General features: G+C 39.1%; 1 protein-coding gene and 1 long non-coding RNA gene across 2 annotated transcripts; both read right to left on the bottom strand.

Annotated features, from left to right (window-relative positions):
- Positions 1–224: 224 nt before the first annotated feature.
- On the bottom strand, positions 225–16,527 carry LOC109172305. Its single transcript, XR_002052729.1, has 3 exons — positions 16,381–16,527; positions 14,046–14,051; positions 225–235 (listed from the first exon to the last, which is right to left on the bottom strand). It is a non-coding gene; the product is annotated as an uncharacterized LOC109172305 (long non-coding RNA).
- LOC109172297 (luminal-binding protein 4-like) lies at positions 3,248–6,898 on the bottom strand. The gene is made up of 8 exons (XM_019321471.1): positions 6,691–6,898; positions 5,886–6,153; positions 5,587–5,801; positions 5,244–5,486; positions 4,599–5,078; positions 4,361–4,515; positions 4,137–4,219; positions 3,248–4,050 (listed from the first exon to the last, which is right to left on the bottom strand). The coding sequence occupies exons 1-8, from the start codon at positions 6,749–6,751 to the stop codon at positions 3,549–3,551; spliced, it is 2,007 nt and encodes a 668-aa protein (XP_019177016.1). The 5' UTR covers positions 6,752–6,898; the 3' UTR covers positions 3,248–3,548.
- Positions 16,528–16,599: the final 72 nt, after the last annotated feature.

The following is a 16,599-nucleotide window of genomic DNA, read 5'->3' as shown; positions in this document are numbered from 1 at the left end:
TTATCGAAGGATCTCCCTAAAAGCTTTCATCGATCTTAGGAGCTTAACCCATCGTTTGGCAGTCTTCTTTCAAGCCAGTTCAAAAAGAAGTTCAGTCAACGGCAGAGCCTAAAGCTCACGCTTATAGTATTCTATTATAACACAGCTACCGCAAAAGAACAAGCAACGGCTTCTAACGCTGCTACAGACGCCCCAACGAGGAAGGTGTTAGTGGTTTATCATTGGGTCAATAATGCTAATCCCTCTTTTTGTGCTACTCCTAGGGCGGGAAGAAGACGGTCGCCATTAAGGTTCGACCCATTAATAGTCCGCCCTGCTCCCCCCTTCTGGGGGTTTGGTATGGGAGCTTCTTAAAGAACGAGTATAACAACCTATGCCGTCGGAAAGAGGGGATGATACGTGGTATACCTTGATCGTTTAGTCAACGAGACGTACGTAAGTCGACATAGCTCCATGTATATGTTCTTTGGAGCTAGAACCAATCAATAGAATGAAATTAGTGTTGCGCGCCTAGGAGGGCAGCGCGCTTTGGGATGCGGAGGAGCTATTATCGTCCAGCTCCCTAACCTAATGCGGCACCGGGTTTGGACCGCAGGGAACCATCATTTCTTTGTGGACAGAAAGGAAAGATTACGACTATTTCCGATAGATAACCAAAGAACAGACAGGAGCAAGCCAGAGACCTATTCCATATGAGCTAGCTAGCCGAACGATTTGTTCCTTTTCACTTCACAACAGCAAAGAAACTCTTTCTAAATAACCAAGGAACACGCTTGAGTCTTTAGACTTAGACTCACGCAGGTCTTGTGCCGTTGGACCTGCCCTTTATGCAGCAGTAGTTTCGGTTGAACTGGACATTGCTCCCGCTATTGGTAGGCCGCGGAACGGTGAATAGACTTACCCGGGAGATGATCGAGGAAGTAAATAATATATACGCTAATGCGTATATTTGGAGCTCAATATGAAATCCTATTTTCTTGCAAGACCCATTCGGAGAAATACCATTCCGGCACAATATGAGGCGGGGTGGGCATCGGATTAGCAGAGAGCGGACCTTTTTGGATATATAATCCAAGTCGAGACTTGGGATCTCAGCAGGAAATGCGAAGGTTGCTTCGGCCAAAGAGAATCCACTAGTTTAGTTCTGATCTGAGTAGGCTCAAAGCTTCCTAAATCTACTGAAGCGAGGAATACTAGGATCATATATATATATATATATATATATATATATATATATATATATATATGTATATATATATATATACAATATGTATATATGTATATATATATATATGTTGTAGTATAAGTATAAGAAAACAGAAAATATTAATAAGAGTTGAGTTAGAGTAGTTGGTAAGATATGTGGATCAATTACATTATGAAAGGTCTGTGATTTGTGTTTCGATGTGTCTTATTTTTCGCCTATATCCAATAATATTTATGGATATATCTTAATGTTCGTCCCCACTAAAAAATAATTCTGAATCCTCCCCTGCCTATAAATGTTATGAACCTCCACTGCTTCAAAACCTTTGATCTCTTTCATGCATGTTCTGATAGTATTTTTCCCCTAACCATGAATAGCACTGCCACCTCTAAGCCAGCTTACAATGTTGGAAGAATATATTGCACACAATAACAATTTTCCTCGTTCCAGTTTCCTTAGCCACCCTCTAATGCCTTGGAGAATAGCCTAAGCCTTCGCCTCAACCGCTGAAGGTGAAATCTTTGATCCACTACCCCATGCTCATCTCTCAAGATTCCTCCACAACCTATCTACTCGATCTATTTTCAACTCCTTTGTAGCAGTCATCAACATTGACCTTGCTCCACCCGGCAATGGCTTCTCACATTTCAGGTATATGTGTCCATGAAATTCACGGCGCCACTACTTGGGGTCCATAACCGTGCAAATGTCGCATCAACCAGGGCAGATCCAGAAATTTTGTTCAGTGGGGGCGAAATTTTAAAAAATATAGATAGTTTGAAAAAGAAAATGTAACACTTAAGAAATATAACTATAAATATGGTGTGATATAGCGAAAACTAAATAAATATGTGTGTGTGAAAATTTCATTATTAATATTTAAAAAGTCAAATTTAACTGTGTTGAAGCAAAACCAAAATTGAAGTATTTAACTATATGTTAGTACAAAGCCAAAACTAAACTATGTTGATTTTCAAAACCCAACCGCGCACCTTCCATCTAGTCTAAATCAACCTTTGTAACAATTTTCAGTTTTCATATACTTATATTAAAACATTTACTATATATACATACATACACCACAAATGTCCGACGAGGGGGTGGGGCGGGGCCCAGGCGCACGGCGGAGGAGAACATTTAATCTTAATATGGTGACATCCAAAACACTAATATGAATAAAAACTTAAAACAAGAATTTAAAAGTACTAATATATACAAAAATCAAATTATCAATAAAATTTAAAGCAGTCATCCAATATAAGGATAAAACTTGGAATGTGAACGTAGTCTTTGAAGAGGTTTATTATTTTATTTCCTTCATATTGCCCCTAGCCCCCTACACAATTGCTCAATAGTTTATCTGCCAAATTTGGTATTTGAACTTAGCTTCTGCATGACTGCATATATATGATGTGGAGAGTGTGTGTGCGCGTGGAGGGGAGGAACGGGGGAGGGGGGCGGTTCTGTTTTTTTTTTTTTTTTTTTTTATCATCAATATAATGGTGGAAGACTGGTTCATGCAAACACAAAGCCCCTCAATATTTTCCTTCAAATCCACGTGCAAAGTTTCCGAAATAAATAAGAGGACAGAAAACCACTCTCTACGAACAGACATAGACCACTCCCTTAGTTCGTTTAACAAAAGACGTTTAACAAAAGAAATGACTGGCATTGCAAAAACAATCTAACATTTCGTTAGAGGAGACTTCGGAACACACCCCAGGCCAAGGAATTGAAACTGCTGCCACAAATTGACCCAACCTACTGCCACCCACCCCCATTCTACCACCCAACCTATCAAAAGCTGCATATAACATTACTTTCCACCACCCAAACCGTGTTTAGGGTCACTTCTCCCTCTCTGTCCCTAACATACTGGCAATCAATTGTTAAAATTATCTCCTTCGGCATACCACTGCATTGATTTTTGGAGATTTGAAAATGTTGTAGAGTTAAATTAGTGGCTTAGGAAAACAAAAAAAAAAACAAAAAAAAAAAAAAAAAAAAAAAAAAAAAAAAAAAAAAAAAAAAAACCGGATCGGAGAGAAATGAAGTTATATATATTCAAAATTACATGATTTCAATCTGTCTGGGTAGCATGTGTTTCAAAATTGAACCCTAAGGAACCTGGAAGTAATCATTCATGTCCCTTCAATTCTCAGGAAGATTTCCACTACCATCACTCCTCATCTTTCTGCTATTGTTTCAGTGGGGGAAGGGAAACCAAAAATACACAACTAACATTATCCAACCATTAGCCTATCCAGCTAGCTAGGCATCAATAAAATTTCTCATACCTAGAAATAATAATAAGAGGAAGATAAGAATAATGATTCATCATCTACAGCTCATCATGAGAGTCATCGTCATCGTCACTGCTTCCACTAGCTCCAGGGGCTCCACCAGATCTCTGATACACAGCGCTGATGATTGGGTTGCACACAGCCTCAACTTCCTTCAGCTTTTCCACATAATCCTCCTTCTCAGCGTTCTGGTTGTCATCCAACCATTCAAGGGCCTCTTTTGTTGCTGTCTCAATCTTCTCCTTCTCATCAGATTCCAGTTTATCTGCTAGCTTGTCCTTATCGTTGATCTGGTTTTTCATGTTGTAAACATACGTCTCCAAGCTGTTTCGGGCATCAATTCTTTCTTTTACCTTCTTGTCCTCCTCGGCAAACTCTTCAGCCTCCCTGACCATCCGCTCAATTTCTTCCTGGCTCAAGCGGCCTTTATCATTAGTGATGGTAATCTTCTCAGATCGCCCAGAGGCCTTGTCTTCGGCTTTAACGTTCAGGATGCCGTTGGCATCAACCTCAAATGTAACTTCAATTTGAGGTGTTCCTCTGTTCCAGCAGGTTACAATTTCAGTTGAGAGAATGGAAAGGCAACTCATTAATTATATTGGGAAGAAAATAAATAATATCCTTACCTAGGAGCTGGAGCTATTCCAGTTAGATCAAATTTTCCAAGCAACCTGTTGTCCTTTGTGAGACTCCTTTCACCTTCAAAGACCTGTACAATGCACAAAATCATGTTAGATCAACTGCTACTCTACAAAAGAACTAGACGGTCAACTGTTATAACTGCCCTACAGAATTTAATGATATCTGAACTGATAAACCTATAATTACTAAATGAATGTTGAGGACACACCTGAATTGTGACAGTTGTCTGTTGATCTTGGTAGGTGGTGAAAACTTGAGATTTTTTTGTTGGGATAACAGTATTTCTGGGAATCAACTTCGTCATCACTCCACCAACGGTTTCAATACCAAGGGTAAGTGGAGCCACATCAAGGAGAAGAATATCTGATAACAAAGCACACAGATGTTAGCAAAGAAGTTTAGATTTTTGGCTAATTAAACATAAGTCATATTTACTCTGAAATTACCTTTGGTTTCATCACCTCCTTCCCCACTTAAGATTCCACCTTGCACAGCTGCACCATAAGCAACAGCTTCATCGGGGTTAACACCCTTGTTTGGTTCCTTACCATCAAAGTAATCCTTCAAAAGTTGTTGAACTTTGGGAATCCTAGTACTTCCACCAACCAGGACAATTTCATCAATCTGGTTTTTCTGTAACCCAGCATCCTCCATAGCCTTCTTAACAGGCCCCATAGTCTTTCTAAACAAATCATTGTTCAACTCCTCAAAACGAGCCCGAGTAAGCGGTTCTGAGAAGTCATTACCATCAAAAAGAGATTCAATCTCTACACGAACTTGATGCTGGCTGCTCAGAGCCCTCTTTGCCCGTTCACATTCCCTCCTGAGTTTTCCAAGAGCCCTGTTGTCCTTGCTGATGTCCTTACCATGCTTCTTCTTGATCAATTTAATGAAATACTCCATGATTCTCTGATCAAAATCTTCACCTGCAGGAACAAAAGGTAAATCAAATGTTTGTGTTAGGCCAAGATATGCAGGAAGAATCATTTATCCTACCTAAAGCACAATTAGCCAAATGCCACCCCAGCAAACAGTCCAAACATGAAGAAACAAGTCTCAAAAACCACATACATAACTACAAAGGCCCTTACCTCCAAGGTGAGTATCTCCATTGGTGGAAAGAACCTCAAACACACCATTATCAATAGTTAGGATACTGACATCAAACGTTCCACCACCAAGGTCAAAGACAAGAATGTTCTTTTCACCGCCTTTCTTGTCCAATCCATAGGCAATGGCAGCTGCAGTTGGTTCATTGATAATCCTAGCCACATTCAATCCAGCAATGATGCCTGCATCCTTAGTAGCTTGCCTCTGAGCATCATTGAAGTATGCTGCCAAATTCAAAGGAGAGGGAGCATGACAATCTCAGTAATCACATTATGGTAAGACCAATTAAAGTAGATTCTCAACCTTAGCATTACTCAATTTTACCTGGAACAGTGACAACTGCATCCTTGATTGTCTTTCCAAGGTAAGCTTCAGCTGTTTCCTTCATCTTAGTAAGAATCATGGCACTAATCTCCTCAGGGCTGAAAACCTTGGTTTCACCATCTTTGATCTTGACTTGTATATATGGTTTTCCATCCTTGTTAACAATTTTGTAAGGAACAAGTTTCATGTCCCTTTGCACTTCTTTGTCTTCAAACCTATTTAAGATCCCCATTATAGTTAGCTTGAAAACACACACACACAAACGCATATTGAAGGAAACTTGAGAGAGAAATTCTTACTTTCTTCCAATAAGCCTCTTTACATCAAAAATCGTCCTCTCAGGGTTGGAAGCGGCTAGATTCTTGGCTGCCTCACCAATTAGTCTCTCACTGTCAGTGAAGGCAACCCATGATGGTGTGATACGATTACCTTGGTCATTGGCTATGATCTCTACACGCTGATCTTTGTAAACTCCAACACAGGAATAAGTTGTTCCAAGATCTATTCCAATCACAGTCCCTAATTTGGATGCTTCCTCTTTTGCGATTGAAAAGGCAAATAAGCTCCCTGTCAAGAGATACATTTTCAAATTAATGCATAAAATCAGTAATAATTAAATGAAATATGCAGGTTAGATTCAACAAACAAGGAATGCTGATGCAGAACTTCAATTTTATCACTGTTTAAGCTTACTCCAATCATTTTTCCTCAAACAAACACTAAGAGAAGAAAACTCATCCGGTGATTCAAAGCTGAACATGTTAATAAAATTACTGTAACAACATGAATTCTACAGTGATAGAAAACATACATCACAATTAACACATATGTAGAAGATCTAGTAATATATTAAAACAGGCACCGTATTCCATTTTATTAACTACTCATCACTCATGCCTCCAGATCCAGACAGCATGAGTGATAAGAACACATTTCCTAGTAGATATCACTATATCAGACGGTCTTCGTTCAGCTCTGGCCCTAGGATTTTTCTTATCGTTGTTTTTCTATCATGCAATAACATAAATTTCGACAGTGAGCTTCGCATACAGGCTCAGAAACATAACACTTCGAAGATTCGAAAGCGGAAATCAGAATGCTTACCGATAACAACGATTCCGAAAAGGATCGAGGACGTGCGCCTCTTCCACGCACCACCAGCCATTGCTCGAGGATCAGATTGAGTTTTCGTTCTCGCAAGTTAGAAATGGTTCCACTGTTCTATCTCTACTTTTCCGTGAATTTTTACAGAGATCAGAGACTGAGTATAAAAGAGAAGCCGTAGTCAGTTTTCTCTTCGAAACTCAAACGGCCAATATATATATAACGCAGTGGAACCGGACGAATGTGTCATTGGGGATGACGTGGACCAATCCGCTAGAAGGAAACTAAGTATCGTAGCCAATCAGGAGAAGCCATGTTTTTTGTTGCGTCATCTCGCATCTAATGTGTATTGCTGACCATGTCATCCGTGATGACTTGGACCAATCAGGATTGTGCTTTATACGTGGGAGCCAATCAGTACCTTCTCTACGGTGGTATCATCCAAACCGTTCGTTTCAAGATCTGAGAGTTCGGCGGTTTTAGATGGACCGACTTCTGTGACATGCAATGGAGTCGACGCATTTCTGGAAAGTTCATGCCCAAAAATATTTGGGACGTAAAATCCGAAACAAAAGGGGGGAAATTCCGTTAGCCCATCCATAATAGTTTAATTTTGGTGCAGTTTTTTAAGGGGTTTTGTAAGAGTGATTAGAAAAGAGAAGATAAGAGATGAGAGAAAAAAGAATTGAATTTGAAAAAAAAAAAAATTAGTGTGTCAGACGCGCGCTGAGCCCAATGGTGAAGCCACATGAAAGTTACAAGGGCCTTTATAATAATAAACTAGTATTTGCTCCCGTGCGATGCACGGAATGAATTTGTTAAAATATTTTAAGAATATTTGGATTGATATATAATTATATAAATTATTATATCAAATATTATATAATGCAATCGATTGTATTTTCTAATGTTATCATTGCTTGAATTCGATCAAATAATTGTCCAAAATTAATAGTCAATGTGTAGATGTACGCATGCTGAAACTTTAGATATTTTAAATATCAGTGTTCAGTGAATTATATCTAGGGATCATATTTAATTTTGAGTGAATTATTAATATTCATTACATTTTCCAATTGGTCTAATTTGTTTTCCATCTTTAAGCAAAATCTTCCTTACATATTCTATACATAATTTTACATCTTTAAATTTCGGCTACTTTCATTTTTGTCTTTTTTAATTTGCAAATGAAATACATTGCAATTGTGTTTATTATAATAATAAATTGTTATTTTGCTACCAAAATCTTTAACTTTCTACTACTTTAATCTTTGTCCATCTATTTTTTTTCAATTTTAGTTAATTCAATTGATTTGTCAAAAAAAAAAAAAATTAACACGGTAAACATCGGAAGTTTGAGTTGAAATGAAAAAGACACAAAGAATTGATCTTTTCTTTAAAAGAAAGAATTTTAAAAATTCAACATCTCAAGTAAATTTATTTACAAGTATTGAGCCATTGAATTCTGGAAGACGTTCAAAACTTTAGTATATTTGTAATATAATGTGTATTTTGAAATATGTTAAATAAATATTAATATGTTTTTATTATTCTCTCTCAAATTGTGATTGGCCCCTCGCACCAAGAAATCCTGACTCCGCCCCTGGCTGAGCCACACAGGCGCGTGCACGCGCCCATGTCGCCATTGGCTGTGCGCGAATGCGCATAGCATTTGTTGCTTCTCTGTTTTTTTTTTCTTGACATTATTTTGATCTTTGCAGAAGAAATAATTCATGCATTAATCCCACCTCACATCAATAAATAACCCCACCCAAGTTATTTCATCTGACATTAACCCAATATTATGCTCTACTATGGATGCTCTTAGTGGTTTACTCTTTACGTTCTTATTTCTGGACAATTTCATCCTTTGGATTACCGGAGTCGTTAAAACTGAATTTGAGTTCTCCATTTTAAACCATTTCAAAACTAAGAAATAACACATTCAGGGACGGAGCCAAGGGGGGCAGGGGGCAGCACCTCACCCCCACCCCATATATAGTCTTTGTATGTATATATGTATATATATAGTACAATGTTTTAGTATTAGTATAAAAAAACTATAAAATATTAACAAAAAGTGAGTTAGATTAGGTGGTAGAACACATATTTGGTAATAATATGAGGTCAAGTGTTCTAATATTGGCCTAAACATAGTTTTACAATTCTTTTTTAATAGTTTTTTTAATATTTAATATTAAATACACACACACGCACGCACGCACACATATATATAAAAAACATTTTTTATATTAATAATAAGATGTGTAATTTATAATGTGTTTTCTACTCAAATTATTTTATTAATTATGTTTCATATTTTGTTATGAATATTTTTATAAAGTTTCGATGTGTTTTATTTTCGTCCATATCCAAAAAAATTTACAACTATATTTCTTAAGGTAATTTATTTATTTATTTTTAAATTATCTCTTTTGTTTTAATGTTTCGTCTTTACTGGAAAAATTTTCTGAATCCGTCTATACTGTTTCCCTTCCCCCCCCCCCCCCCCCCCCCCAATCAAATTTCTGGCTCCGCCCCTGAACACATTAGACCAAATCGTGTTGTTCAGCGACATAACTGTGGCTCTCCCAAATGGAAAATCACATATTCGAACTCCAATGGAATATTGACTCTTTGTACTTCAATAGGTTGAGCAAATATGTATGTACAGATACTATATTGTAACAGAGTGGATAGTACTCGCAAGAAAGATTTATCATGAAATAGACAAGAGAAAATAGGGCTAAAATGCTAACTTTTAAGGAGCCGAAAGTCATTGCAACGATTGAAAAATCTGACAAAAATAACCTACTACGCAACCAATGGTCATTATACACGGGAGTTTTTTCCCAAAATGGTCCCTCAACTATCGCTCATTCTCAATTTTGCATTTCGACTTTCAATTGCACCCAATGTGGTCCCTTGACTTTTAAAAACTACCCCAAATTAGTCCTCTGTTAGGTTTTCTGTTAACTAGGCGTTAAGTTTAGGGGTATTTCGGTCATTTCGTTGTGTTTTGAGGGTTTTTGTTCTCCAGACGATGCAGGAGCACCAGATGAAGCCACGACTCCACCAAGAGGTGTCACACTGCCAACACTTGCAAACAAATTAGGTAACCTGGGATTAATTCCAGTATTAGGCAAAGCAGATATAGCCGAGAAAGAAGACTAACTAATACCATTAGATGAAATAACACAGTAGTTAATCGTCCTAAAACATTGGCATTCTCACGAGCTGCACCAACACTAGAATTAAACACAGAATTGGGCAAAAGATTAGGAATATTTGCAGCAACTAGATCATTTTGTAAACCAAAACCAGTTATATTATTGAGTGTATGTCCACTTTCATTAGGATTGACAGTGGACACATTCAGAGTATCAATATTAGAATCAGAATTAGTTTCTTGAACATACAAACCCATATTGTTACCAAATGTTGGATCAAGAGATTGAATATTTTGGACTTGAGACCCAACACTTAGCATGGCCGCCGAATCAGAAACTTCAGTGGCACTAATGATAGGGAGTTGAATGCTATCAGTAGGGAGCAAAGATGGATTCACAACACCTCTACTCCCACTATTAGCATTCGATGAAATAGAATTGAAATCTCTTCTCATTTAATCAAAAACATTAACATCAGCCACGGTTGAAACATCAAGATTTAGCCTTGGTCGAGAGATAGTGATACGGGGAGCAACTATACTCACACTACTAACACCTCCATCCAACGCCAAACCTTGATCAGTAGAATGAATGGTTGGTAATGTATGTCCAACAGAAGTTTGCTCATGAGAAACCGCCACATTACCAACAATTAGAGGCGGCAAGCCTTCGTGAACCCGGCATTGGAAACCATCGGTAAAGGTGCTCAAAGAGGATTATGGGAGCTATGACCAGCCAAGTTCGCATGAACCGGCCGATTAGCAACACCATGAGAGGACAAGCTCACATTACCAGTACGTGGAGTCTCCAATCTGCTATAAACTATCCCAGAATCTTGAGGAATAAAGGACTAACCTTGCACCATAGAGTCAGATGATGAACCTTGACCAAGAGCAGTTTGAACCCGAGAGTATGGAGCCTTGGTTTTGTGACGTCTCCGCCTGCCATCGTCGATGGCTCAACTCTAGACGATGGTGGCTTCCCCACCAACAGAGACGACGAGACCACCGGTTGTGGCATTATGCCAGCCGAGGCCTGGCCTGCATTGATGTTGACTGCATTGCGACTTGAGAGTTTGCAACAGGTGGGCGATCAAAAAATTGGCGATGACAATCAACATCCCTAGCATCCCTGACTCCAACGGTGGACTCCGATTGCCCATGCAATCAACCTCTGCAATCAGACATAAGAAAGGCATTTGATTTCGGTCATAAATTAATGCTCACAAATTTTTATAACAGTAGTGACAGTTCCAATTACAAACACGGAAATAATATATCAAGTCCCCAAAGTGAAAATGATAAGTACTGAACAACGCCAACCAACGATTGAAGCTAGCCATGAGAGGCCGATAACGGAACGATCACCACCGACATTACGACACGGTCGGCGTTACATAAAGCCAAGGCTAACATAGCCACCACTTTCACTCTCTCCTAAGTAATGAATTCTACGAAGCTGGGCTCTCACACTCCTCCTCTGTCTCTGAACGAACCACCGGCAACCGACCAAGCATCGATCGACGAAGCTTTAGTTGCGGTCAATCGGAGCTTCCGAGTCGAGAATTCGCGTCTAAGAATACTGTTTAGAGTCAAGAACTCAGAGAAGCTCCGGTGTCCGGTTGGATAAGCGCGACGATAACTTTAAGTTTGTGGTTAATTTCTGATCGGAAGACAAAAGGAACGATGAACAACGAAGAACAGTTGTAATAGGCAGTGAATGGACGAAAATACCCTCACACTTAACACTCAGTTGACAGAAAAGCTAACAGAGGACTAATTTGGAGTAATTTTTAAAAGTCAAGGGACCACATTGGGTGCAATTAAAAGTCAAAATGCAAAATTGAGAATGAACAATAGTCGAGGGACCATTTTGGGAAAAAACTCTTATACACGGGTTAAAGACATTTTGTTTTAATTTTGTTTCTCTCTAATAGACAAATTCAAAGAAGTATATAAGTACAATTCAAAAGATGAATGAGGTGCTGAACTTTTCAAGAAAAACTTACAAGTGCTCAAATTGTTTACAAGAGAATTCAATCACTTGACCAGTGAGGGATATAACTCCTAATCACTCAACATCAAGAGATGACTTTGGCAGATTCAAGAACTATTCAAACATCAAGTCATCATCCGTTGGATCAAGAAGAACAATCTTTTTGTGTTCAAACCCATCATTTCAACTTGTTGAAGTAGAAATAGGAGTAACAAGTTATATCTTGTGAAAATCCTTAGAGTTGTGCTTGACTTTGTGATCAAAGTGTACGTCCTCTCCACATGTATTAGGAGCAATACTAGTGAAAACTTCTTAAAGATTTTAGGAGAAGAGCGGATTAGAACGGTTGACTGAACCACTATAAATTTCTTAGGTCTCATTTACTATAAGCACTTTATTTATTGCTCATTATTCTCGCACTCAATATAATCTTAAGTCAAAAACGTGCCACAAACTAAAAGGGTTAACAATATTTTCTGCTATGTTTTATAAACTTTATTCTTTTTAAAATTTAAGTTCACTCAAAAATTATTTTCAAAAATCTATTTAATGAGTCTATTCACCTCCCCTCCTCAAACTTTTCCAGATCAAATAATAATTAATTTTAATATAATAAAGCAATTTTAATTATAATACATTAAAAATTATTATAATTTACATAAAACGGCTCAATGTAAAGTTTACTTTTTAATGAGTTGGCACATTTTGGATCATTGTCATGGTGCATCACATATTGTTTCATATACGTGTGTGTTGGATATTGTACATTTATTTATTAATATTGGTATTTATGTATTAAATCTCTATTTTTTTTTTTGAAAGCGAATCTCTAATTAATTTAATAACGTGTTAGTCTTCGAAAAATTTTAGTTGAAGAGTTAATTTAAAAAATTTGTTGGTATGACCCAAATTGAATTCGAATTAATTTTCATAGTAATTAGAATAATATATGTGATATGTAAAATAAAAATAAAATAAACAAACAACTTTATCCATTTACTAGTATTTGCCCCGTGCAATGCACGGATAAAAATTTATAAGTATTATTGTAATATTATGAATTTATGATACAAAGCAGAATTAATTTTATTAAAAATGTAAGTATAGTTATACATTATAATATTTAAATGTTAAGACAATAAATATGATAAAAAATGCATTCATATTGCTAATCTCATTTGCAATAATGATCTTACAAAGTTAAACGGACAGAGAAACACCTGGACCACCTCGTGGTTTATACACAACAAAAAAAATAATGAACTTACAAATCTATTAATATGCATTCACACTTAAGCGGGAAAATTTTTTCCCTACTTGATTTTACTTTATCTAACTTTCTTTGTAAATTATTAAAAAACTAATCAAAATTACAAACTATTAAAAAGTTAGTATATATATATATATATATATATATATATATATATATATATATATATATATATATATATATATAGGGTTGCATTCAAATACAAACTCCCCTTAAAATACAAACATGAGCTTGTGCACACATTAATATACTTACATGCACACATTGCGCACTGCCAACAATTTCTGGGATTAACTCGTGCACACAGTAACATACTTACATGCACACAGCGCGTAGGAGAAAAATCACAACCATTCATCAAAGCTCGTGCACACATTAACATACTTACATGCACAGAGCGCGTAGGCGGATAAAATCACAACCATCCATCAAAGCTCGTGCACGCATTAACAAACTTACATGCACACTGGGCACACTGTCAACAATATATAGGATCAGCTTGCGCACACATAAACATACTTACATGCACACAGTTTGTATTTTGAGGGGAGTTTATATTTTAAGGGTGGTTTGTATTTGAAAATAATCCTATATATATATATATATATATATATATATATATATATATATATATATATATATATATATATATATATATATATATATAGGGATGCACTCAGGTGCGAATAAGTGCCCAGGAAGGAATATGCGAACGAATCAGCGCGCGACACGTGTCCAGATCTAATAGCTTAAAAAAAACGCGGTGGCATTTTCGTAAATAATTGAACATCAAAGTGCAAGTAAAAATCACTTACAAGTGCACCTACTTTCACCGATGAAGTTACGAGGAAAGAATTGATTGATTGAAACTGTAAAACCAAGAGTCCTAAAACAAGAGAACTCTAAAGAGCTTCCTAAACTCTAGGCTATGTACAAGCAAGACTCAGCACAACCACATAATAATATTAAGACTCTAACACTCCCCCTCAAGCACAAGGTGGATGAGAAGCAACATTGAGTTTGTCCCGAAGCGCTGCAAAGCGTGGTCCCGGAAGGGGCTTCGTGAAGATATCCGCAAGCTGGTCTTTGGTGGAGACAAAGTTGACCAGGAACTCGCCAGAAGTCACTTTATCCCGAACAAAGTGGAAGTCGATTTCTACGTGTTTTGTGCGGGCATGGAACACCGGATTAGCACATAAGTAGGTGGCCCCGAGATTGTCACACCATAGGGTGGGTGGTACACCGGAGTGGAGGACCAGCTCACGTAGAAGAGAGGCAATCCACGTGACTTCTGCAGCAACATCGGCGAGACCCTTGTATTCTGCCTCTGTTGACGAGCGCGCCACCGTCCATTGCTTGTGCGAGACCCAAGAGACAAGGTTGGTCCCTAGAAACACTGCATACCCACTGGTGGACTTGCGATCTACAGGACAACCCGCCCAGTCTGAATCTGAGTAGGCGTGAATATCTGCTGAGGTCGAGGTAGTCAGGCGAAGACCATGTGTAGCAGTACCCTTAACATACCGGAGGACACGTTTCAGAAGGGCCCAATGGTCAGCAGTTGGTGTATGCATGAATTGACATAGGCGATTGACAGCGTAGGAGAGATCCGGACGTGTTATCGTCAGGTACTGGAGCGCTCCAACTAGGCGGCGATACTGAGTGGGGTTGTCAAAGTCCTCTGTGGACGGTGTTACAGGCTGTGTAAGAGCAGCTGGAGTAGCCAGAGGCTTGCAGTCAGTCATGCCTGCGCGCTTCAGGAGATCACTCATATAACGCCGTTGAGACAGCAGAAGCCCGCCTTCTATCGGAATGGTCTCAATGCCCAGAAAGAAGCTTGGTACGCTGAGATCTCGGATCTTGAACGTGGTACTCAAGCGGTGTAACACTGTGTTGATGAGAGCAGCGTCATCGCCCATAAGGATGATATCATCCACGTAGACAAGTAAGAAGACCCGTGACGTCCCAGTGGTGTAGTGGAACAGAGATACGTCAGTCTTTGACGACTTGAATCCTGTAGAGATTAGAAAATCATACAGACGCTTGAAACAGGCTCGTGGTGCCTGTTTCAAGCCATATAGAGATCGCCGCAGGTGGCATACATGATCCGGATGTAGAGGATCTTCATAGCCCGGTGGCTGCCGCATGTACACGGTTTCAGCCAAGCGCCCATTTAAAAAGGCGTTATGGACGTCGAGTTGGCGGAGGGTCCAATTGCGTGAAACGACGAAGGACAGAAGCAAGCGTACTGTAGTCGGTTTGACCACAGGACTGTATGTATCAAAAAAGTCCTCTCCGGCGACTTGATTGAAACCTTTGGCTACCAAGCGCGCCTTGTAGCGTTCTATGGTGCCGTCTGCCTTGCGTTTGGTGCGATACACCCACTTACACCCGATTACATTCATGTCTGGTCGAGCCGGGACGAGTTGCCACGTCTCGTTGTGAATCAGGGCGTTGAACTCTTGGTCCATTGCCTCTCGCCATTGTGAGTGCCCCACGGCCTGCGAATAGCAAGTTGGATCCACAGACGCCGTGAGAGCTTGAAACTGTTCATCTGCACCCCTTGTCATACGCCGTAGCCGCATGACATGGCCATGCTCTTGCGGTTGCTGTGGTTGTTGTGGTTGCGGGGGGTTCTTCCTTGGGCGACCACGGCCGCGCTTGGGTGCAGCTGGTGGTGCCTCAATGGCTAAGGGAGGATGATCAACATCCAAGGGAGCAGCTGGCGGTGTGGAAGGTCCAGCCTGTGACACAATAGGACCAGAAGCCCATGGTATATTGGCTTGGTGCACGACTTCTGGATTACCTGTACTTGTGGCAAAAGGAAATATATTTTCATCAAAACGGACATGCCTACAGATAAAGGTTTTTCCTGTGCTGAGGTCCATGCATCTGTAACCTCTAAAGGACGGGGGGTACCCTAGGAAAACACATGGGGTTGACCGAAACTCAATTTTGTGTTTGTTGTATGGGCGTAGGTAGGGAAAGCAACGACACCCATAGACTCTTAGGAAAGTGTATGAAGGTGTGGTTTTGTATAGTCGGTAGTGAGGGCTTTCAAACTTGAGTGCGGAGCATGGTAGCCGATTGGTTAGATAAGTGGCCGTTTCAAAGGCTGAGTCCCAGTGTTTAGTAGGAACAGACCCTTCGGCTAATAAAGCGAGACCCGTCTCGACAATGTGCCGATTGCGACGTTCTACGCGCCCATTTTGCTCGTGGGTATAGGCACACGATTGGCGATGTACTATACCCAACGACTCAAAGACACTGTGCAGACGGCGATATTCACCGCCTAAATCTGACTGTATTGCCTTGATAGAACGTGAGAACTGACGTTCTACCATGACACGAAAAGAATGAAAAACACTATAAATATCTGATTTTAGCCGAAGTGGGTAAAACCAGCAGAATCGTGAATAATCATCCACGAATAAAACGAAATACTTGAAGCCGTTCACCGAAATAACAGGTGAC

The sequence above is a fragment of the Ipomoea nil genome, unplaced genomic scaffold, assembly GCF_001879475.1.
Source record: "Ipomoea nil cultivar Tokyo-kokei standard unplaced genomic scaffold, Asagao_1.1 scaffold0415, whole genome shotgun sequence".
NCBI lineage: Eukaryota > Viridiplantae > Streptophyta > Magnoliopsida > Solanales > Convolvulaceae > Ipomoea > Ipomoea nil.
The sequence above is the reverse complement of the archived record's forward strand: the minus strand, read 5'-3'. Positions and strand labels throughout refer to the sequence as shown.

Bases quoted from the DNA above. Each gene is read 5' to 3' on its own strand.
- LOC109172297 (XM_019321471.1), bottom strand. From the start codon at position 6,751: ATGGCTGGTGGTGCGTGGAAGAGGCGCACGTCCTCGATCCTTTTCGGA. The intron at 5,079-5,243 runs GTAAGGGCCTTT...TTGTTCCTGCAG, and splicing joins TGGAGATACTCACCTTGGAG to GTGAAGATTTTGATCAGAGA. The intron at 4,516-4,598 runs GTAATTTCAGAG...CTTTGTTATCAG, and splicing joins AGGAGGTGATGAAACCAAAG to ATATTCTTCTCCTTGATGTG.